This window comes from Martes martes (assembly GCF_963455335.1).
Source record: "Martes martes genome assembly, chromosome: 5".
Taxonomy (NCBI): Eukaryota; Metazoa; Chordata; class Mammalia; order Carnivora; family Mustelidae; genus Martes; species Martes martes.
In genome coordinates this window covers 100,287,775-100,312,906 of record NC_137892.1, presented here as the reverse complement: position 1 = coordinate 100,312,906, position 25,132 = coordinate 100,287,775, and the positions used below count along the sequence as shown (strand labels likewise).

The 25,132-nt window shown below is 41.0% G+C and overlaps 1 protein-coding gene across 1 annotated transcript in view; it reads left to right on the top strand.

Annotated features, from left to right (window-relative positions):
* The window catches only part of MEGF10 (multiple EGF like domains 10), a 120,977-nt gene that overhangs the window by 55,050 nt on the left and 40,795 nt on the right, over positions 1 to 25,132 (top strand). The window contains exons 5-8 of the mRNA XM_080804779.1: positions 5,583 to 5,829; positions 7,341 to 7,461; positions 11,607 to 11,743; positions 18,961 to 19,173. Of these exons, the coding sequence (XP_080660905.1) occupies positions 5,583 to 5,829; positions 7,341 to 7,461; positions 11,607 to 11,743; positions 18,961 to 19,173 (718 nt within the window). The remainder of the gene's footprint in view (positions 1 to 5,582; positions 5,830 to 7,340; positions 7,462 to 11,606; positions 11,744 to 18,960; positions 19,174 to 25,132) is intronic.

Sequence of the window (25,132 nt, the reverse complement as noted above, 5' to 3'; positions counted from 1 at the left end):
AAAATCTGGTTAATCTAAATGAACAATAGAAAAACCGAGCATATTCTTAAGACCCAGAGTACCATTTGGTACTCTGGTACCATTTGACCATAGAGCCTTTTTGTATCTGTCTGTCTGCCTTTCTTTCTGTCTTTGTCATGCTCTCTCTCTTCTCCCTTCCTTCCCAGGTATTAGGTTCAGCCATATGAAATTGCTGATATTTGGCCTTTTTTAACCTAAATTAATAGCAATTTCATCTGGTTCATTCTAATATATCGCTAAAATTGGATCATATGGTGCCTATCATTTTTAATTTACTTTTTGTAATTAAGATATTGCTAATGTCTTTTAAGTTCATTAAATATTCTTCTCTAGTATCACTTTTAGTTGATGCTTCATATTCCATTATGTGATTATACCAATTCCTTTTTACCTATTTTCTATTACTAGAAAATTAGATTTTGTCAGTTTTACTACTATAAACAGTACCGTGATTAAACATCATGGTAGTTTTGGAGGGAGTAAAATATAGTGGTTTAGTAAAAAGACTGAAGACAGGAGGTCTGACTTCACTGTTTATTGCCCATGTACCAGGTGAACAAAAGTCACCTGGATCTCCATTTCTTTATCTGTAAAATAGGGACTACATTAGTACCTACTTCACAGGACCATTGCGAGGGTTCATCTGTCTCCAGGCTTAGATAGGTATCTGTGGGCACATCGTAAATATTTTTAATGAGTGAACTATTGTGAATTGTTACTATGTTTACACCCATATGTTTATTTGTGTTAGAAAAGTCTCTGAAGAGGAATTTATGACTGAAGAGCTTTTGATACATTATTCTAGATTATCGTCTAGAACAGAGATGGTAGTCTGCTCTCCCATAGATGTACATGTGAGTGCTAGTTTTCATGAAAAGAGAGAGGTTATCACCATCCCAGTAAATATCAGGCTCATCCTTGTTCGCACCTTACTTCCTGACTGAGGCTGCACAGTTTTTTCCTAATTTAATATCCCTGAAATCAGAATGCTTCCAACCATCAGAGTCAACTGGGTGGCTCCCATGATGGGGCAGGGTGAAGGCTTTCGTTGACAATGACTGAGATCAAGAAAAGCTGTCAGTGTGTCTTAACACCTGTGAAATTCAAGTTTGATAGGGAACAAGGCAAACATAAATAAAAACTGTGATCTGAGTGCAAGATGAGTTTCATGGAAAATATATACCGATGTCTTTTTCAGAGAGCATCTCAGATTGGGTCTGAAAAAAATGTACCTGAAGGACAGAGGTTTCTGGGCTGAGCTTGGAAGACTGGTGAGGGCCAATGAAAGGAGAGGGCATCTCTCCATGTCTGCTTATTTCTATACTTACTACTTTTGTTGTACACAGGAAGATGATAGTGGCCATGATGCAGTAGAAGAAGGCATTCATGGGCATTTGCCATTTCAAAGCCTTGTGACTGTTGTAATCATTCTCTCTGAATATAGTACCTCCTGCAGCTTCCTCCCTTTCCACTGCCCCTCTTCCTATGTTCAAATTCTCCATCCTTTACTTAAGTAGGGCACACTCTGCCTTTAGGTCTCAGCCTGGACGTCATTTTAGTTGGAGAGCCTTTCACAGTTCAGCAACACTGGTTAGGGGTCATCCCTGTGTTTTCTGTTGTACCTCATCCATATTCCTACTCTATGGCTTATCACAGGTATTTTATTGTCTAAGAACTTAAGGCCTCTGCTGATAACCTATAAGCTTCTAGAAGCAGGCATTCTACCATTCTCCTTGGAACTCTAAGCCTAGCACCACGGCTGGCACATGGCGGGCCCTTGAGAGATATAAACAGAGTGAATTTCAGTACTCAGCCTGCAGATGTAAACTGTGGTTACAGGTGTCACTGGAAGTTATTGCTATAAGGGCTCTAGGGTGAGCCCATTGTCTTGCAAGGACCCAGTGCTCCACTAGTTGTCACTGAGGGTTGTAGCATAGACCCTGTACTTCTGACCACAGTAGTTTAAGCTTCCTTTTATTTCTATCTTATTGTGAGAGCTTATTAGAGCATGCTATCTGTGCTTCCTGAGACCCTCATTAAGCTGCCCCCTGAAACAGCTGTATGAATCTGGGTATACTCTGTCTAGAGTGCACATCTAGCTGTTAGCACAACTCAACAAGAGATGAAACCAGAAGCTGAAAATGAGTCCCTTATGAGTATTAAGGTTCTTTTTAGTTTGTTCTAAAACAAAAGTTTGTTCATATACCTTTTCCTATTAGAATATCCCATCTATTGCCATGTTAATATTAACTACTTTTTTTTTTTTTAAGTTGTCAGCGAGAGTAACCAACCCAGTCACTTTTTCTTTGGGAGTTAACCACTTGGCCCTTGAGATTAGATCGAGGTAGTAAGTAAAAAATGTGAACTGATTTGACCTCAGAGTCTCCTAACTGTCTTTCCAAACATAGTGCATGAATTCAGGATAACTGGTCAACCTTGGCATTCAAAAGGAACAAATTCTGCCTCTAGTCTAAACAGTCAACATATTCTAGTATTTGGAGTAATCAGGCTTTTGTGTCATAAGTTGTAAAAATGGATGTGTTGCAGTAGTTAAATGACACACGAAGAAAGAAAAGGAAGTCCCAGTGATGCCTAAATTCAAGCCAGGCTTCCGTGTCCGACTTGTTCTACTTCCTGCTTATTTGTCTGTACACTTTTGTATGTGGATTTTTCCCTCAGCACAGCTTATGTTGATGCCCAGTATTCACACTGTGAGGCCCATGTATCAGTGGCCTGTTAGAGAAACACAGCCCCAAGGAGAGAAGCTGTCACTTCAAAGCATGCCACAGTGCTTAGATAGAGCCAGGAAATTAACCATGTCGGCATGATGGTATTTCCTTAAAAGCCTGAAACACTTTCTTTGATGCTGAGAGTTATCATTTTCTGCTATGAACTTGTTTCTGTCATGAGGAGGTATCTTAAGGGTTTTTGCTTTTTTGTCGTTTGCATTTATCTAACCCCAAGAAAATAGAAGTGGTCTCTGCCTGACTGCTCCTCTGGGAGAGAAATTGTTGAATGGGATGTGGAAATGTAGCACAAGGAAGAAGAGAGACCAGTTCTGTCCCCTCAGTATCTTGACCTCTTCCCACCACTCTTCTGATGTAAAACACATTCTATAAAATGTATGTGCTTCAGCCCACCCTTATCCCAGTGTCACTGTGGGGAAAAAGAACTCTATGCCATCATGGTTGTTGCTTTCCAAGTGCTTCTGACACAATTTGGATGTCCTTATCAAGGTAGTTTTATTAGCTAAGATTATATTAATCTGCCATGATACATTAAGAAAAAATGAATATTTAATTTAATATCTGAGGTTCCCAGAAGTTGAGAGAAATATGAAAACTTTAGGGAGGGTTGAGCAAAGAAAATGAGTGAAATTGAACAGACTTATAAAAAAATTAAGTAAAAATTATTGAGGGAGTAGTTGGCCTGCAAAGAGCAGGGTCAAGGATGCATTCACATTTTAGGAATAAGATCATTTCTAGTACAGACAACAGTGATGAACCATGTCAGATAGACCATGAGGAAGACAGAACGAAAAAGGGTCAGATTCCACGATAACAGGTTTGGCTTCCATGGAATGAAGATTTCCTTACTCTTAGGACTGATGAATCAGGGAACAAGTTACAAAGGACTCTGTAACTTACTTGGGTGTCCCTTAAAAACAGGAGAAATTCTTCTCTACCTGGGATATCTGAGAGCATTTAAAGAAACATACAGTGTAATTTTTTTTTTTTTTAAAGAACAGATCCTAGATTGAAAGAGTTGTAATTGAAAAACAGTTCTTTGACCCTATCCATAGGCAATAAAGAAGCAACTATATGAATAACAATTAGGCTTAAATCTTAAACTACTACCTAATCTTATTCTGTGAAAGAAGATTGTGAGTTCTCAGGTAATTGCTTTCTTGATCTGGTTTAGGTTCCCTAATCCTCTCATTGTTTTTAATTGTGTTAAAGTATGTTTATTAAAGTACTAATGAGAACAAAACCGTACTGATTAAAAACAAAATTATTCACTTAAACCTTTTGATATTATGAAATGGAAGGTAGGTTCTACTGTTGGAAGATGAATCCTGCATGTCTAATAAGTTCTTTCCTGTGTGCCTGGTTTTATTTCTCTCTCTCTCTCTCCTTTTTTTTCCCAATAGATCATTCTAGATCTGTTAAGGTTACAAAATTTTTATGACATGAAACTGTCATAAAAGCAGTTTATCCTAAGAGTTTATAAATAAAAGCAGTTTATCCTAAGAGCTCCAGGCAGAGAGCATTTTCCCTAGTGATTTTTATAGCATCTAATTAATAAATAAATAGGCAGCTGGCTAGGCAATGAATCTTAAGAGTTGGTTTTGGCTTATAATTTTTAGGATGTTTGGGATCGAGGATTTTTCCTTTCACACTCCCCTCTTCCCACTCATCGTGAATTGCAGCCACGCTTCCTCTCCTTCGGAGCTATACTTTTAAGTCTGTCTCTTCAGTGCTCTTTTCTGTTACTGTCTTACTGGTTTCATGTGCCTGCTGTTGCTTTTTTGGTTTTGTTTGGTTTTTTGTTTTTGGGGGAAAGAGAGAAAGAGAGAGTGTGCTTGAGTTCCTACATGTGTGAATGGGTGGGCAGGGAAGAGTGAGGGAAGGAAGGGAGGGAGAGGAAGTGCAGAACTCCACACAGGGCTTGATCTCACAACTCTGAAATGATGCTTATTGTCATTTTTCTTTGCTGTTCTAAGTGTTTGTTTTATTTTTATTAAGTAAGTCAGTGAATTTCAGTGTTCAAATCAATTACTCTCCATTTTTTTCTGATTACCTCCCAATCCATGCATCTTTTGACTGATAGCTTGAAAGCAGATCAGCAGTTTTCCTTTGGATTGCTCTGGCCTAGACGTATAGCGGGGTCGGTCTGCTTCCCAGTAGGTCAGCCTGCAGGACCCCGCTTAGTCTTCACCACCACTGCCCAAGGTCAGGTCCCTGAATCTCATTTACATCCTGATCTGCTCTATTTTTCCTGCCCTTCTCCCTGCCTTTTGTTGTGAGCTCCTTCCTGCCCCTTCCCCAGACTATAGCCCACTGACCTTACTAGGATGCAAACCTACATTGTCTCTCCTTGTTTAAAATCCCTTATGACCAATTCCTTATTCACAAGATGCACTCCAACTCCTTTGTGTGCATTCAAGCCCTTGCCTGAGCTGAACCTTCCCATCTGGGGAGCCAGCCTCCTCTCTCTCTATGCTTCTTACATCCTCCCATCACCACCTCAGACTCAACATCCTCCCATCACCACCTCAGACTCAACACTCCAGGCGCTGGAAACAGGCTAAGCAAAGGCATGAAGCTGGAAATCGTAGCCCTGCTTCAGCAATGGAGTAACTAGAAGTGGCCCATTTAGTGCTGAACACATTTAAGAGGCCTTACCCTGGGCTGGTGCCAGGGCCCTGCTGTCCAGCTATGAACTGGCGATGAAGGGATCACCAAGCCATTCTCATCAAGGGCAGGGGAAAGCTGGTTTTGAAGAGCTTGCCGTTGCCCCCATCCGTCCTCTGATGTCCTCTCTCATTTCTCCCCCTACAGCCTGTGATGGTGATCACTGGGGGCCCCACTGCAGCAGCCGGTGCCAGTGCAAGAACGGGGCTCTGTGCAACCCCATCACGGGGGCTTGCCACTGCGCAGCAGGTTTCCGGGGCTGGCGTTGTGAGGACCGCTGTGAGCAGGGCACCTACGGTAATGACTGTCACCAGAGATGCCAGTGTCAGAATGGCGCCACCTGCGACCACATCACGGGGGAATGCCGCTGCCCACCTGGGTACACTGGAGCCTTGTAAGTGACATGCCGCAGAGCAGCAGGGCAGAGTCCGCTCACCTTCTCCATTCATGCTGCTTCCCCCTCCCTACTCCTGGGCTCCTGTTTCTGTTGCTGCCTGAAGTCACTGAAAGGGCGGGGCTCTGGGTGCAGAGCGGGGAGATCAGCAGTGACAGCCCTGAGCTGTTCCTTGAACTTCAGACTCCAGACGGAGTCTGACGGCCAGCTTCCATGCTTTCCTTTCGGCCAGGCAGAGATAGAGAGGACCAGGCTTTATGTTGAGTGGTAATATTGGTAGTGGGAGGGGGTTGGGGCAGATTTGAGGTTCTGCTTTAATTCCCCCACAATTGCATTTATTATTAATGGTCCATGTTGTTCTGCTCTGTGTGGCAGCTAATTAGCTGGATAATGCTGGGTGGGTTCAGTGCCATAGAAAAGAGAAAAAGGGGAAGATGTTTGAGACAATCCACGATAAAAGGTTAACTGGGTTATTTAATGCCTGTGGATACATGCGTTGCTCTGTGACCATAAAAGAAATGTGTCAGATCTTTGTAGGATACGTGCACACAGATAGTTTTATTTTTTCTGGATACAGTTGATGCAACTTCTTAACCTCCACTACTTTATTTTGTGTCAGGGACTTTCTTCAGTTGGTTGGTATCAGTAAAGAGAATAAGAGGCAGAATTTGCCCCAAAAAAAAAAAAAAAGGAAATAGAAAAATCTTGTTCCCTTACTGAGAAAATTACACTTGTAAATCACAGAATTAAAACTTGAAAAAATGTGGCTGATTAGGTAAATACTTCCTGCCAACATTATTAACAGCTATAAAGTAGAGCTAAAGAAAAAACTGCATTAGCCTAGAAAGCCCTCATTTTCAGAAGAATGAATGATCATCTCAAACTACTTAATTGTTAATATTGCTTTTATGGGTTTTTATCAAGGCCACAATTGAATAGGGCTTTGGGAAACTTGGAGCAGTTTTATAAGAGCGCAAACAAGGCAATTAAAGGCTTAGAGAAGAAGGTTCATTCATAGGAAAACGGTGGGAGTTAAGGACACAGAAAATGATGAGGCTCAAGAAGAGAATGCTGAAAATTGATTGTGAAGAATATGTGTATAAAGCAGGGGATGTGCAAATGTTTCAGCCTCCTCTGAGGTTGGAGTAAACCCACAAACAAAAGCAGACCTCAGATACCACACAGAGGCTTTAGGCTAGTTGCATGGAAAGTTCCTGTCACCAAGGAGTGTTTGGCTGAGAAGAGTCATCCTCGGTGCTCTTAGATAGGAAACATTCTCTTCAAATTAGGAATAGTTTCATTAGAAAATAGCCCAAAAGAAAGGAAAGGTCTAGACCACCCCTCAAAACCTTTCCAGCCAATATGATTAATGCTTTGATGTTAATGAAATGAAGAATTTTGAGCAGAGGAAGCTTGTCTGTTTCAGGTTCCCGGGCACTGTTGAGTCTGTGAACCTGAGGGTCTTGTGGTTGGGTAATAATGATATCCTTTATCACACATCAATTCCTCAGCTGTGAGGATCTTTGTCCCCCTGGCAAGCATGGTCCACAGTGTGAGCAAAGATGCCCCTGCCAAAATGGAGGAGTTTGTCATCATGTCACTGGAGAATGCTCTTGTCCTTCCGGCTGGCTGGTAAGCTCCCTTCCTCCCCTCCCAAAGTCACCTGTTTCAGGATGCTCAAGTGAAAATGCACATGGAGGACTTTAGCACAAGGGAAAGTTACCCTGATGGTTAGAGATTGCAAAATTGGAGATAGCTGACCGTTTTCAAAGCTGGTGTCCTTGCGTCTATCTTCAGGCAGAAGGTGATTAAATCTTGACATGCACTAAGGGTCCTCATGGAAAACATAGGGGCCATCTGTCCTTCACTTTCCCTCAGGACAAAAAAAAGAGGGAAATACCTTATCACACATATGACAGACAGGGCTGTCAAATACTGGAAATTTCTAAATGTTGGTGTACCTCGGATATACTTTGGGTTTGGTTCCAAACCTCGGCAATAAAGTGGAATCACAATAAAGTGAGTCAAATTAATTTTTTGGTTTCTTCTTACACATAAATGTTGTTTTATGCTGTGCTGTACTGTAATCTATGAAGAGTACGATGGCATTATGTCTAAAAAACCAATGTATATACCAAAATAATTACTGTAGTAATATCAGAGATCACTAATCACAGATCACCACAATGAACATAATAATAATAAAATCTTTTTTTCAAATATCAACAAGAATTACCAAAATACGACACAGATACACTAAAGGAATAAATGTTGTTAGAAAAATGGTGACGGTGAACATGCTCGATGCAGGATTGTCGCAGGCCTTCAATTTGTTTAAAAAATAAGAAACAATATATCTGTGAAGCACAGTAAAGCAAAGCAGAATAAAATGAATATGTCTATACTTGTTTTTATAATTAACTTCCATGAGTCATTGTTGTTCTTTGAAATCATTATTCTCAAAGGAATAGGTCATATGTGAAAAAATTATCTGGTCATGTACATCCAGAGACACATTGAGGCAAACCCAGTTACCAAGTATTGCAGAGTTTCTCAAAGCCTTCAACATGAAAATCCAAGAGGAGCTGTCACTTACCACATTTCCCAAACTTGGACCATGTCACACTTTCTTCATGTAGTATGTCACAGGCTTGGTGTTATGTGACACACTCAGTGTCAAAGCTGGTTTGCTAATCCGATTTCTTTGAAATCTGGGAAGGGTACTGATCTTTACCAGCATTGGTTTGTGTGTACATCTGCTCGAAGGCACAAGAAAGAATGACCAATGTCTGTCTCCTTCATGAGCAAACAAAATTTAAGAAATTTCACTATCACCTGCTGTTTCCAGGAGCTGTAGTGAAGCTGAGTTCCCAAATCCAGTGATGACCCTTCTGTTCTCATACTGCTTGATTAAGCCAAAACATATGACCCCGTTGCTCATCCATATCCATCCTTCATAATCTTTCCATGCCTCTGCTAACCCTCTACCTCTGTTACTAAAGATCTCTTTTTCCTAACCTCCTTCTTCTACATACTGCTTTATTACAGTATTTCCTGGGTTTCAGTCTTCTTCTTCTTCTCTTTCCTCACTATAAATCTCTGGAACTCTCACCCAGTTCATGGCTTTAACAGTCATCCTGTGATTTTTCTAAATCTTGACCTTCCCTCAGCTGAGTCCAGACACATATTTGTCACTGTCCTATTAGACCCCCAACCTAGATGGCCTGTACACATAAAGCCACAGTCTGACAGGGCTCCACCCAAGCTGGAGCCTTAGGAGCCAAGTCTGGGATGGAATGGGTCCGCTAATGTCCTTGTGGTAGTCCTGAAGCAAAGGAGAACTGGAGTCCACTTCCCGGTAAGAATCATGGGAAGAAAGGGAGCGCTCAAGGTGTGAGGGCCATGGAGAAAAGTGGAAAAGAAATACCAGACCCAAGGTGAGAATTAGAGAGGTAAGCAGGTGAGACTAGGTCTGGTTCTAGAGGCAGAGCCTGGAGAAACTCCATGAGGCAGTGGAGTCAGAGCGAGGAGGCCTTTTATTGAGTGCCTGATGATGGGGCGAACAAGGGAGCTCTTGAAGAGTGTAAGCCCAGCAAAGTCAGCGCTAATAGAAACATACTTGTGATACACCCAGGCCTTTCTTACGGCTACTCCTTTTTGGATTTTTCAGTCTTAGTTAAAACCAGCATTTCTTTCTTAGTTGCTCAAGATAGAAATATTGAATTATATTTGACTCCTCTGTTCTTCATTTCTTGTCTTTTGCCCTGTTGGCCATTGTTTGGTCCTTGGCAAGGGAATGTTTTTGTTGGGGCAGCAGAGTGTCCAGAGAGCTCCGTGTTTGGATGAAGAGCTGCAAGCATTCTACTCTTAGTACTGGTGTACAGACATTGTCAGTAGAGTTGCCTTATCTTGAGACCGGAAATTTCTTCTTAATTGGTGTAGTTATGATGCGGGATAGTGGCAATCACAGGCTCGGACAGTGAGTCCCAGTAACTGGGTGGACGGATCCATCAGCCCAGTGGGGCCTCCCCTCCACTGCCTTCTCTACACTCCAGGCCCCCGACCTGGACAGAAGTTTTTTATTGAATGCTTTGGGTCATTTCTCAATCTGCATAGCTTAGCTCCTAACTTAAACTTCTCTCTACAACATTTTATTTATGCTGTCTCTCTAGGTGCTTTTCAAAGATGAATATATATTCCTTTTACAAATACACACGTTTGTATTTCAACTCAGGAGAGGAATGTCTCATTCGAAGCTATTTGCTCACATTAATCTTTATTCATAAACAGTATTTCCACAGCATCTCTGAAGCTGATGTGGGACCCTTACAAATGTGGCCAGATTCATTCCCTGAGAGAATGAGAACTTTGACCAGAACTCCAGCTTACTGCAAATTGACTCCTGGCACACTATTTTTTCAGGCATGTTGACAGTTGTGCTAGAATGGAGGGATTAGAGCTATTTTTGCATTTATCCCCCACCACCACATTGTGAACAAATTAAAGGTTTTGACTTTATCTTTGATTCTCAGAGCTTAGCTCTGTGCCTGACACATAGATGATTCTCAGTGAGGCATTGGTCTGAATCATCTCTCAAAGGCTTTTTTGGTTCCAAGAGTCTGTGGAAGAACTTTCCCTGTTTGTAGATAGCTAAAAACCACCAGAGGAGACTTAATTAGCACACCAACTGCCTTTGTGGGTAGCCAGGAGTTAGAGGAAATGTATTTTCTTACGCTATCCAGAATAAACATTTACAAAACCATCTGGTGTTCGCTAGCCTCCAATTTCAGAGTGCCCACAGTCTGCCTTTTTTTAGGGAGAAGGAGGACAAAGCAACAGCTTGAAACAGTTTAAAAAGAAAAAAAACAGTTTAAAAATCCCTGTTATTTGGGATATGTTGTTTGTGCTAACAATAACTCCAATAAACAGATGATAAACTACAAGCCCAAGTTATATAGCCAAGTGAAGTAGAAAATCATAGTATTTCATTGACCTATTGGTACTTATTCCTATAAACATAGGATTGGAATAAATATAATGATAGTGCATGACAAGATGGACAGCTTCTAGGGTGAGGAAACATGTCCCAGTTACCCTCTGATTTTTCTTCCCAGGAAATAAGCTTTCCTATTGATCTTGGCCCAGCAATGTTTGTTCAACCTGCTGAAAATAAAAGTGTTTTTCTTCTGAAATAATATGTCTGGGTTCATTCTTACAGGACTACTGTCTTAGGAGATGTTACTGTTAATTCAGGTACACAAAATTTCCATCTCATGCTCCATTATACCTTAAGACATAAAACCACTGATAATGTATATTTTCTTTAGAACATATGGTAAAGCATTTGGATATTCCATTTGCACCAGATGTTGCTGTTTCTGTAATGGATGCTCGATAAGTATTGTTGACTTATACATGTAAGGACACACGGAAGAACGCTTAGGAGGATTTATAAATTCCTGAGGTTACCATAATAATTTCATGTAACTTTATCTTAAACTTCAGTTTTTTAATATGGGTCTTTCTTAAGATTATTCTGCCATCTTCAAACGTATCTAGAGTTCTGGCTTTCTAAGTAAATAAGTTCATTTAAAATTTCTAACATTTTAAAGACGATGAGCAGAGTGCATGTGTTCTAAAATCCCCTTCATCTAATTCTCTTGCAGCCCTGTTCCCCTATACCTTCCTCCCTTTGTGTTTCCTCTCTTCTTTTCCTCCTCCTTTGGCCCTTCCCTGGCTGGAGGCCCATGTAATTTTCCGAGTCTCTTTGAATGCAGGGCACAGTGTGTGGTCAGCCTTGCCCCGAGGGTCGCTTCGGAAAGAACTGTTCACAAGAATGTCAGTGCCATAATGGAGGGACGTGTGATGCTGCCACAGGCCAATGTCATTGCAGTCCAGGATACACAGGGGAACGGTAAGGGATAGCCTCATCTTTCTCTGACTGCTCGTAATGGCGTGAAAGAAAAGCTCGAAGAGCCCAGGGAACACCTCTGTGACTATTCTATAACATTCCAGAGATATCTATAAACTATCAGTGCATTTGATATATTATTTCCCAACTCAGTGTGTAGAAAGTGAGCCATAGGGGTGCCTGGGTGGCTCAGTGAGTTAAAGCCTCTGCCTTTGGCTCAGGTCATGGTTCCAGGGTCCTGGGATCGAGTCCCGCATCGGGCTCTCTGCTCAGCAGGGAGTCTGCTTCCTCCTGCCTCTCTGCCTACTTGTGATCTCTGTCTATAAAATAAACAAATAAAAAATCTTTAAAAAAAAGATGTTTGAAAAAAAAAAGAAAGAAAGTGAGCCATAGACGATAGTGAATTGAAGATAGAGAGGAAACATTCAAAAACATAGATTAAAAAATATCAGCTGTCCAGAACCTATGGTCAGTATGTCAGGTTCAACAGTCGAGTGGTTGGACAGCTACTTCAAAGATCAAAATATATTTTAAACATTTTTTGGTAGATTTATTTCAAAATTGGATGTGTACCTGGTTATCTTTAGCAAATATGTGGGGCATAGAGTTATGGTCTTGTGATTCAGTATTCCATTAAGAATATCAGTTATTTTCCTGTGCGGCCGTGACTGAGGAAGGTCCGATGGGATTGCTAGTGCTCTCCAGTCCCACATGAAATAAAAGCAAATGTGTGGCTGTACTCGTGTGACTCTTCCAGCCACTGTCATATTTCATATTAGATAATAAAGTGTTACCCTAGACGGTTTTGCTCACGTTGCGCCTTCTAATTTGCTCTTTTGTTTCTTACATCCTGAAAGACCAGCTAACCAGGCTTAGTGGATGTGTGTGTAAAATTGAAGAAAAAAGTTTGGAGAGGTAGGGTACCATGCTGGCTCAAAACAAAGATTTTTGGAACCTGTGTCCTTCCACACATCCTTATTGCTAATACTCAAATAATAAGTTTACTCTCTTCTGGAGTTGAATCAAGATTGAATAAGTACATTAAAGCAGTTAGAACAGTGTGGAAGTTTACAAACATTAGTTCTTATTATAGGTGAGTAATTTCCCTGAACCGTGTAAATACCAGCGATTATCAATTTGAGTGATGTCTAGGAACTGAATAAAAATTAGCTATCATTATTTTTTAGTGAGATCTGTGACCTAAGTATTTCTTCACTCTTCCTCCCTCCTTTTTTTTTCTTTCCAAAGTTCTGATCTTTTTTATTTTTTTCTAACTTTTACTAAGATACTGTAGCATGGTTTCCCCCCACCCCCACCACCTCTCAACTTAGAATTTCTTGTTAACTTTATCTCTAATTAATTTGTATTTTTTGGAAAAATGTTATTTCTGTTTCTAATTGGCTACTTCAAGATAAAGAAAAACTTGGTCCTGAGTTTTTTTTATTTAGCCTCTCCACCAAAATTTTTAATTAATTCTGATGTTATGTTTAGCAAACACCAGTTATTTCATCATTTATCAAAAAAGGTATTTGTCTCTGCTTTTCAGTGTTATAATGATTATTTCCTTTCTTGAAATGATTGCATTAATTTAAGCCTCTAAATCAGTGAGGACAAATAGAGGTCAAAGCAGAAACTCCTGGGGCACCTGGGTGGCTCAGTGGGTTAAAGCCTCTGCCTTCAGCTCAGGTCATGATCTCAGGGTCCTGGGATCAAGCCCCGCATCGGGCTCTCTGCTCAGCTGGGAGTCTGCCTCCCCCCCTTCTTTGCCTGCTCTCTGCCTACTTGTGATCTATCAAATAAATAAATAAAATCTTAAAAAAAAAAAAAGCAGAAACTCCTATCTTAATTTTATTGAAAATGGCTTCAGTGTAGTTTCATGTTTGTTACTGGTTTTTAGTAAACTTCTTGTTAAGTGTTTGTTTTTTTTTAATCCCTGTTTTTATTAAGAACTTCTCTTAGTAGTATTTGTTTAACTTCATTAAAAGACTTTTCACCTTTTGTTAATATAGTTATGTATTTTACCTTTAATTTTTGGATGTTATAAATTATCACAGCACCCTTCAGAGCTTGGTCTTTGTAATATATTTTTTAAATATTGTATTTATTTATTTGAGAGAGAGAGAATGAGAGAGAGAGAGAGAGAGGTCAGTGGGAGAAACAGACTCCCTGCTGAGCAGGGAGTCCGATGTGGGACTCAATCCTGAGACTCCAGGATCATGACCTGAGCCGAAGGCAGTCACCTAACCAACTGAGTCACTGAGGCACCCCATGTAATATGTTATAGGACTTCTTAGAAAGTTTTTGTGACCTACATCTTGGCTTACAGTTGTGTTTTGGATAGATGTTTTTAGATGAGTTCTGAACTTACTATCTTATTCAGAATCCCAAATAATACTTTTGTCTAATATTTTAGGGCACTAAAAAATTAAATACAATTGACCTTTGAAAAACTCAGGGCTTTGGGACACTGACCCCTCATGCAGTCAAAAATCATATGTAACTTTGGGGGGCACCTGGGTGGCTCAGTGGGTTAAAAATCATATGTAACTTTGGGCTCCCCCAAAACTTTACTACTAATAGCCTACTATTTAGGAAGCCTCACTGATAATATAAACAGTCAATTTACACGTATTTTGTATGTTATATGTGTTATATATTGTATTCTTACAATGAAGTGAGCTAGAGAAAAGAAAATGTTAAGAGAATCACAAGGAAGAGAAAATATATTTCCAGGACTGTATGTATGAAGAAAAAAAAATCTGTAAGTGGACATGTACTTCCAAAACTGTGTTACTCAAGGATCAGCTATATAATTTTTTTCTTGTTCCCTCACAGTTTAAGGCTCAAATTTGAGGCAACACAGAAACAACAAACATGTCGGGCGAGCTTATATTCATCTGATTTAGAATGCAGGGAAGGGGAGTAATAACTGATTTCCAGGTGAATTTTAGATTAAGGCAAAGAGAGCAAGGAGCCAAAGAAAGACAAAGGAAAGTGAAGAGGGAACTTCTTCTTGAGTTGTTCTGATAACTTTGTTTTGCCAGTGAACTGATGATGTGGTTTCTGTTTTCAATTATACCATCTCCATCTGGGTTCTAGACACACACACACACACACACACACACACACACACACACACACACACACTGACAACATGCACATTTGTCACTACAATAGGGAAAAATGAGTAGCTATGGGGCAGTTTGTGGCAGGAGGTGTGGTGAAGGCAGCTTTGAGGGCCCGGGGTCTTGGTGTTTCCCTGTTTTGAGAAGTCAGCAGAACTTGATCCCTGAGGTTAAACCAGAGTTCTGCTGCCCGAAGGAGCAGGTACCACCACAGGCTGCCGCCAGCAAAGCCTTCCCAGGACGTGGGGATGGTCCTCCCAGCCAGAGCGAAACAGAACAAACAAAACAGACACCTTGTAGGCAGGCAGAGCAGCCCAGGGGATGCCCACATAATAGTCTTGGGGGCTTGCGGAAAGGTTGGGAGGACATTGTGGTGGGGAAATGTACTGTGGCCAGGCCAGGCAAGAAGGAAGAGAAGATGATTTCCAGAGCCTCCCAGAAATTCCTCTGAAAGGGTTAAAAGAATGTTCTCCATGCTGATTCCATGGAATTGTTCAGGACTTTGGGGCCCACGCTCATAGCTGGTGTTCCCCAAGAGTGAGCCAGAGGAAGAGATCTGTGCCTCTGTCATGCTCCCTGTTCCGGCAAAGGTGGGACTGTCCGGCCACACCTGTGTTCCGTAGAGCCTACAAGTGAAGAAGGAAAGTGAGTCAAAGGAGGTGAAGTCAGAAATGACAGACAGGAATTGGGGGGACGTAGCATTGGTCTCCACTGGGAGAACTTTCCTGGATCTAGGATTGTGGAAAAGTTGGCTGTTTTCCAGCGCTTTGTATATTTCCCCCAGAGCAGCACTTCCAGATGCTCAAAAGGCAGGCAACTGATCCATGATCCCAGGTTTAATGAGGAATGTGATTCTTTCACACTAAATCATGGTTTGGCCCAATTATTCCTGGCACTCTGGGGAGGGACATGCTCAGAAGGACCAGGCGGGAAGGAGCTGCCACCCCTTATATGCTAACTCACTTCCTTCTCCATCCATTTGTGATAAGATGCATCATAGTAGTCGAAATGATATTAAAACAAGCCTGTGAACCTCATGGGTTTGGGGAATTGGTGTCATATTTTATTATCTCTACTTAAAGCTTATCCATCTTTTTCCCAATTCCAGAGCATTATTCAAAAACAAAAATTTTAAAAAATAATAAATGAAAACAAATATATATACATTTTATATATGAGATATATACATATATATTCATATATATGATAAATACATATGTATTAGATATAATTTTATATATAATGTATACACACACGCACATATATATATATTCCAAATTTCCATACTTCCACTGTGGCTGATATTTTTTGCTCTGTCTTTATCAGCTTCTCTGCCTTCACTTGTAAGAAAATCTATTACCTCTTTTACTAATTCCTAGGATAGCTTTTTTGTTGTCGTTCTGCCTGGGACCACATAAACAACATGAAGGGCATAAAATTCACTGAGAAATGATGCCTCTTTTGGATAAAGGGGCCAAAAAGGGAGATAAGTCTGTTTGACAGAGGCTTTTAACTCCGCTAACCTGAAAGCTATAAGCTACTTTATGATTGCTATTTTTTTTTAATTTTTTCTTTTTACTTATTTGAGAGAGTGTGGACATGGGCAAAGAGAGAGCATGAGCTGGAGGTGGAGGGCAGACAGAGAAGGTGAGAGAGAAGCAGACTCCCCCCTGAGCAGAGAGCCCAATGCGGGACTCAATCCCAGGACCCCCAGGATCATTACCTGAGCCAAAGGCAGATGCTTAGCTGACTGAGCCACCCAGGTGCCTCTGCTTTATGTTTGAGATAGAAAAAGTCTACTACTAGAACGATATCCTACTACCTTGGTTTGGTAGATGGAAATAGACATAACTATTATAAACAGGGTTTTCTTACATGTGCAACTTTGGTGAAAAAGAAATGAGAATATGAACCAAGCTTTACACGGTGGCTACTTTAGTAAGGCAAATTCAAATGGCTTTTTGCCATTTATAATATGAACTAGTAGTATGTTTTATTACAGGCTTGAAAAGTAAATATGGGTCGGGACCAGCTATTATGGATTTTGTTTTCCCAAAGAAAAGGAAGTCCCTGCCAAGATAGGATAAAATATACACACTGCTTCCATGTCATTTGGCAGCAGACGGTTTTCCAGGCTTCCGATCTATACTCGGTTCACCCACTTTTAGAGCTAAGCTTTTTACTAAGTTAAAATCGTGGATCCCAAAGCTTAACAATTGGATTTGTTTTCCCATGCATGCAAGAGAGAGAAAGCAATGTTATTTTACCTTGTTTATATTTTCCTTTTTGGTACGGAATCACGAGAAAATCTGGATAGACAGGCTGCAGAGTTCTTACCAGCCTTTAACAGAATCCATGATGAGGCCCAATTACTGCACCTCGGCATTTCTTTCCCTAAAGTTTACGTCCTTGAGGAATAAACTAAGTGACTTGGCTTTTTAAGACTTCTTACAAGTTAAAAATAGAGTACCTTTTAAAAATACTCTGGTCTAAAAATAGGTATACTCCTGCATAATTTTAAAGCACACATCTGATTTTATGCTATATGGTAGGCGGTTACTTCAGAACTTTGCTAATGGTTTTTTGAGCAGTTGATTTGAAGATTTTACCTTTTGACAAACACACTTAAAGATGTCTTAAGCATCAGGTGAAGCCAAGTTTACAAGAGGCTCCTTTTCTTGTCTCTGTCACATTAAGGATATACTACAGCCAGGGTTAACCGCCGAAAAGTCAAAGAGCTGGGGGTGGAGGGCAGAGGGAGATCTGATTTCGCTTCTACATTTAAGTAGAATCCCATCCAAACTTGGTATTGTTACTAATCACACCCTATTATTAAAAATATGCCAAGCCTTGTTGAAAAGGTTTGCTTTTTAGCCTGTTTGCTACTGCCTTCAGATATCCTTGAATTCATTATTATGCACTTGCTGCTTGTATGATACTGATCTGAAAAAATGCAGTGCTGACCTACATTTCTGACCATGGGTCTGGCGTGACTTGAGAGCCACATGGGAAGTGTCTGCTGATTCCCACCCACAAAGTGTACCGTCCTTATGGCAGGCGCTCGGCTAGACGAGACCCTGTCTCCCTCTCCCTTGGCAGGAAGTGCTCCTTCTGTTGCAGGAGGCTCCGTGAAGTCACCTTGCCAGGTCAAAAAGAAACTTGGCTGGCCTGACAGCTGGTCACACATTCTATGGAGTAATGAGAATTTTCTCTTCTCCATCACCATTCCTTCCAGCCACTTAGCTGCCCACCTGATCCAACTTATCCAGAGCCTGTCCTTCCTCTGACACCAGAAATGACTCTAATGTCATTTTTTAAAAGATAAAGTGAATTTTTGAGACCTGATTTTTTTTTCCTTGCCATTTGTCAGTCCTTCTAATAAACAGGGGATAGTAACCCCCTTAAAAATTTTTTTGTACTAGGAAACTCCACGTGTCCATACACCCCCTGGCAAGAGTTCCCCAGGTGGAATTGAAGAAACCTGGTTGCAATAGCTCTGACTTCCCCAGATCTAAAGAGGACTTTGTTTATTAAATATATAACTTTCTAAATGGGGAGCAATTATTCCCATTCAGCTTTGAAAAAAGCAGCCACATGGCTAAGATTAAATATTAAAGCCACCATGAAAGCCAAGAGAATTAACATTGTTTGAAATTTGCTACAAAGTTTTCTCTTTGAAACAGGGAAAGCGAACATTTTAATTTCCTTATCTGAGCAGTCACTCTTCTCTCTCTTCTGGTATCTCCTGGTATCTTTCCAGTATGTATATACATGCATGTATGTATATCTTTAACAAGCAAAATACTAGGTATAAAACAGGATTCCTATGCCAAGTTCATGATTTTACTTTGTTTTTGTTTTTGTTTTGTTTTGTTTTTCTATTCCTTTGAATAGGTCATGTGGCTATTACTACTACCTGTAGCCAGAGTAATGCAGCTTCCTGCTTTTATACCTATAATGGTCCCGTCACTAAAAAAACACAACAAATGCAAAAAGCACCTTCAGTTTCTACTTTACAAAGCCTGTTGGAATCAACTGTGTGTTTGTACATGACATTACATAATCTGTCCTCTGCTCCGCCCCCCTGCTTGGTAGGTGCCAGGACGAGTGTCCCGTTGGCACATATGGAGTTCGCTGTGCTGAGACCTGCCAGTGTGTCAACGGAGGGAAATGCTATCACGTGAGTGGCTCGTGTCTCTGCGAAGCAGGCTTTGCTGGTGAGCGCTGTGAGGCACGCCTATGTCCCGAAGGGCTCTACGGCATCAAATGTGACAAGCAGTGTCCCTGCCACTTGGACCACACTCACAGGTGAGGGTCAGCTACCTTGGAAGGATGTGCCCTATTAACATTTGAACGTCAGTGTCCACTCTTTGGAAGGATGGATTGCCAGAGAGATGCCCACCCTGAGACCTTCCTGCCCCTGGGTCATCCTTCAGAGGAACCACCAAGTATATGGACAACTTCTTTCTTTAGTGGGTGACGGTCCAAGTTAGAAACATTAAAACTGGCAGATGGTCATGGGTTGATATTAAGTTCTAGTCTCGATGAATGGCCATTGCCAAAAATTAAATTTGCTGGGGTTAGTAGAACATTACCCTAAGAGAGGGATTCTGTGACATTCCCTTAGAAGCAAAGATGCAATGAGAGACATGAGTTAAGCCAATTTCATATGTGAAAATATCACAAAAAAATGATTCTCGCTGCAACATCTTTGACTTGAGAGCACATCTGTATAGTGAGGAAGTATACCGGTGGAAGTTTTATAGAAGTGTTTCACATGTGGCTGTCATATGTGAAATATGTTTTCAGAATTGATTACTCTGACATAAAACTCACAGGGGTCTTTTAGCTCAAAAATCTCTTGAAGAATTTAAGAACAGGAAACCGTGGTTCCCACCCACCCTACTGTACCTTGTCTGCCCCTGAAAATACCTTTCCACCCCCTTTCTTCCTCTCCATCCCCCAAGGACCAGATACATATCACTTAGAATTCTGGGCCTCATTTGCAGACTGCTGGAAAAGTTGGGTCTGACAAAAATATGGTGCATTGTATAGAAGTTCAAATGTTACAAGAATTACTTAATTGCATTCAGCACAGCTCTTACTTCATTTATGCTTCTAAAAGGTAAACTTGTGGCCCTGTCAATTCTCAAATGCACAAAAGTTAAATGTAAACAGAAACCTATGGTTGGTCTCTTCTTTAAACCATTGCTAGGAACAAAAAAATGGACTTTGTACTATGAGAGGTTTTGTGTGTGTGTGTGCGTGTGTGCGTGTGTGTGTGTGCACGTATGCATGTGCATGAGCCCATGTGTGCATGCTTGGAATACATTTTACTGGGACATATCAAAGAAGTGCATTCTTAATGTATCTCAAGCAACTTTGCAAGCTGCTTTAATCAACTTTGGTTTTCTTCATTGGAAAATATTGCCACTCTTTATGTGACAAGGTTAAGTAAACATTTGGGGAGTGAAAATGAATCATTTCTGCAGGATTGTGTTTGTTTTTTAACTTTCCAGTGTTTAAGGAGCTGGCAGGATTAGGGATAAGTCTTGAGTTTGGCTACCTTTCCTGCAGTGTTTAAGGCTTGTTTCAGCAAAAGGTAAGCCTTGTGTAGTGACAGCTAAGAACTTCTTAATATCAGAGTGCTATTTCATTGTATGAGCCTGACATCAAATAGATTAATAAACCTACAGAAGGGAGCTGTGTCATGAGAAGCATTGGGGACGCAGAGAGAATGTGAGTTTTGTTAGAATTGGGTACCATGTTCAATAGTGGCAAGGTCCCAGTGGACAGTCACTTGACTGACATCAATACCCTGATATATTTGACATAGGTCACATGTACCTAAGCATGTATGCTTTACCAAAGAAGTATGGGAAATTATTTGGCAATCACATGGATCAAAAGAAAACTAAAATCCGTCTAATAAGGTATAACAAATAATCAGATTAAAAACAATTAACCCAGGAAGTGCTTGCCTGAAAGCTAGTTTTTAAAAAGTAGCTTTTGTAAATAAATAAATAAATAAATAAAATTTAAAAATTAAAAAATAAAAATTAGCTTTTGCAGATTTCTCTTAAAACTAGTTCAGTATTGATGAAAGGACTCTCTCTTATTGAATTCATAATTGAAGCCATCCCCCTGGTTCTTGTACCTTAAAGTACCCTGAACTTAAATGTGAAAGTCCTAGAAACACAAGATTCCTTTGAACCAAAAGGCATAGAGCCTTTGTATTTTTCTTAAAGATTTTATTTATTTATTTGACAGAGACATAGATCACAAGTAGGCAGAGGGGCGGGGGGGGGCGGGGAAGCAGGCTCCCTGCTGAGCAGAGAGCCCAATGTGGGGCTCAATCCCAGGACCCTGAGATCATGACCCGAGCCAAAGGCAGAACCTTAACCCACTGAGCCACCCAGGCACCCCAAATCTTTGTTTTAATTGAAAATCCAGCTTGTTCATTTCACCATTTAATCAGGCAAGTGGAGCTTGCTATTATGTAACTCGTGATGTTTATTTACCCTAAAACTTTTCGTTTTCATGACTGAGGTAACTTACGCAATGCAGACTATTAGTTTATATTGTCTTTAGGTTAATATGTAGTTATATGCATGTACATATTGACAGGTAATGCAACCACATATCTGGGTTAGCGGTTTGTATCTGTTAGCTTTTGCTGCATTAAAACAAAACAAAACAAACACCGCAGACAGTGGTATAAGTTGATTATTTATTAGCAGTTGGTTTTTTGCTTGACTGTTAGAGCTAGGCTCAGCTTGGTGGTTCTTCTGCTTTCCTCCCTGTATTCAGCTGGCGGACTAGCTAGAGGTAGAGTGGTTCTAGAATTCCTCTCACTTGTCCAGCATCTGGTCAGTGGTGACGGGCACCTGAGCCACATGTCTTTAGCAGCTAGCATGTTAGTTAGCCTGGGCTTCTTTTCAGGATGACTGGCTCCCAAAAGCAGCAAGAGACAGAGCAACATGCCAACATGCAAACACTTTTCAAACCTTTGGCTATGTTGTGTTTGCTATCATCCCTGTGGACAAAACAGGTCACACAACCAGCTGTGGTTTCAAAACACTCCACCTTCTGATAGGAGGAGTTACCAAGAATTTGGAGCCATTTTTACTTTTACAATCTATCCTAAGGTTGAAATGAATTTAAATATAATTATAAGTGACCCTCATGTTTTTGATCATAGTATTACTATCGACCCTAAAGACTTTCACTGTGACCTGTACTTTTCAGCCAAAAACTAACTCTTACAGAGTAGAAATGGTTTTGAACACCAAAATAAAATTGGAGATTTATTAAGATTCCACATGGGAGATGTACAGTAGCTCTTGTTAATAAGGACATTTAATAGTTGTGGGCAATCAGGATGTGCCTATTTGCAAATGCCACATAATTGTCATTACATTTGAGCATTAATAACACCTAAGGAAATGAACAAAAGGAAGTTCGATGACTCGTTCTATTTTAGCCAACATTATATTAGACTCACGTAATAATTTAACTCTTAAACTGAAAAACTGACTTGAATGTTTATATCTGGTTGTATATGTGTACAAAGTGATAGGTATTCCTATGTGTATGTAATCCTATTTTCATATACACAGAGCAATCTGTTCTTTAGAAAGAAAATGAGTAGGAGTGTGTTACCCTTCAACCTCCAATCCGCCTCTAACATCAACACGTAAATCTCATTACCAATTAAGCTGCCTGCAAGAGAACCCATCAAATGCTTCCAAAGTGCTCTGGCTTCCTATATCTAATTACAAATTGCAGAATACTAATTTCAGTGCCAATCAATCAGAGAACCAGTGTGCTGCACTAATCCTCACTGGGGGGTGTTGAATATCAATCTCTGTGTCTGCCTGTAGCTTAGTCAATTCCCTTATCTCCGGATTGTCTGTTTTGTTTAACATTTGTGTCTACACCGGGAATAGGATTTTCTCCTTTTTAATGTAAAGCAATATTTGCTACTAAAAGATGTCCTTTTTTTTTTTTTATAGTATGTCAAAGTAAGGCAAACTACTTTAACCAATCCACGCTTAAAATATTTCATTTCCCAGGGTACCTGGGTGGCTCAGTGGGTTAAGCCTCTGCCTTCGGCTCCAGTCATGATCTCAGGGTCTCCTGGGATCGAGCCCCACATCGAGCTCCCTGCTCAGTGTGGAGCCTGCTTCTCCCCTCTTTCTCTGCCTACTTGTGATCTCACTCTCTGTCAAATAAATAAATAAATTCTTTTAAAAAATTTCTTTTCCCTTTCTCAAATGTAGGACCTTCCTGAAGTAAATTTAGATTTGTCTCTTCTTTTTCACAATACAGGCTTTTATTGGTCCTGCTAACCCATTGCTCGATGCTAAGTCCTACATTTTAGCCATTCTTTTTCACATCTAGCCTTCCCGGCAAGCTGCGACCAAGCCTCCTTTCTCTTTGGTGTAAAAACAAACCAATAAATCTAGGTCCGGGTTTGATTCCGCTACTACCTGTGTTGGGCTTTGAATAAATTACTCTTTCTAGGTCACTCTTGCCTGATTTATAAAGTGGGATGATACCCAACAATTGGAATGGGTTGTGAGAATTAAATGAAATTATGTGCTCACGGATTCCTGAGCGTGATGTTGACACATACTCAGGGCTGGGTCAACGCTAGCTGCTCGCACGTGTGTTGACTTACGGTAGCACCAGAAGAGTCACGTCAGCGAGTATGCCTTGTAATTCAGAGTGGTTCCCCTTCGGCCACAACTCTGACATTTTAAAAACGAATTCTAGGGCAAATCTTGCCTTTCTGTGCAGATATACCGATTATCATTCAGAGTGGCTGGGTGACTCAGGGAGGTAAGCAGATCCATGTGGGAAAGCAAGACTTCAGAGTCCGAACCTTCTCTACTTCAACTGCCGTTTTCCATCACGCATTCAGTGTTTGCTGTGTGCCCACTGCAGGCCGGGGACAGGTCAGGTAACATGCCAAATTTTCGCCTTCATGGAACTCGAGGTCTAGAATGGAAGGAAGACATGGGTAAAATGGAGATGCCCAGGCGAAGAATGGGGAAGCAGTCTTCTAGGTGTATGGGATAGCCCACGTGACGCCCTTATATTGGCAACACTCAGTTCTTTTCCCAAGTAAAAGAAATCCGTTGCTGTTGAGCATGGTAATAAAGAGAGACTAATGACTAGAGGACAGGTTGGGAAGCAGGTAGTGGCCAGGTAACAATGGCCTGTGGGCTGCATTTAGGGCAACTTGATGTCTAGGATCACAGGGACTCTTTGGATTAGGGGCTGTAGTCCTAAAAACTCCCTCTTCACTCTTTAAAATGTCCTGGTTTAGACAACAAATAACACAGTCACTATAGCTGTGTTAGACAGCACAGATTTTACTCCCAGTGCAGTGGGGAGTTTTTGAAGATATTTAATGAGAATGATAGGAGAGCATCTACTTTTTAGGTGACAAGTCTTGAGTGAGTGCAGAGGCTGCAAGGCAGAAGGCCGGCCTGGTTTCCCTGGTTTCTCAGTGTCGGGTAGTGTGGTGATGGTGTGGACAGAGACATGGGGGTGGAGGCCGGCTCTTAGGTCCTAGTGATAAAGAGGACATGGGAAATGAGGGAGGAGTTCCCAGGAATAACTGAGGTTTCTGGTTTAAACAGCTGAGTGGTTGGTGGTACCACTGCTCCAGTGGGGTGATTGAGAGTAAACACGGAGGAACAAAGGACCAGAAGAACTAAGACATGGTATTTGACAGGCCTAAGTTTGAGATGAAGGTGCCCAGTGTTTGCTCAAGGATTGGGAGCAGACGAGTAGATCTGAGTAGGTCTAAGGAGATCTAAGACAAACCCTTGCCTTTCAAATCCAAACCTTTGTTCTTTTTTTAGGATTTTATTTATTTATTTGAGAGAGCCTGAAAGAGAGAGCATGAGCAGGGAAAGGGCAGAGGGAGAGGGAGAGAGAGAGAAGCAGACTCCCCGCTGAGCAGGAAGCCCAACATTAGGCTCGATCCCAGGACCCTGGGATCATGACCTGAGCTGATGGCAGACACTTAACCAACTGAGCCACCCAGGTGTCCCTCAAATCCAAATCTTCTATACCTAAGAAACCATGTTAAATATGGAGTAGTACTTGGGTATTTCTTCATAGCGTGTTCCCTTAATAAAGCTTGTGCCGGATGCTCGTCTTTTGCCTGTGGGCGCTTAGTTGCAGCAGAGGAACAAGTCATCCTCCCCACAGGGGTGTGGCTGAGACCTGCCCTTGACAGACTAGGACTTCA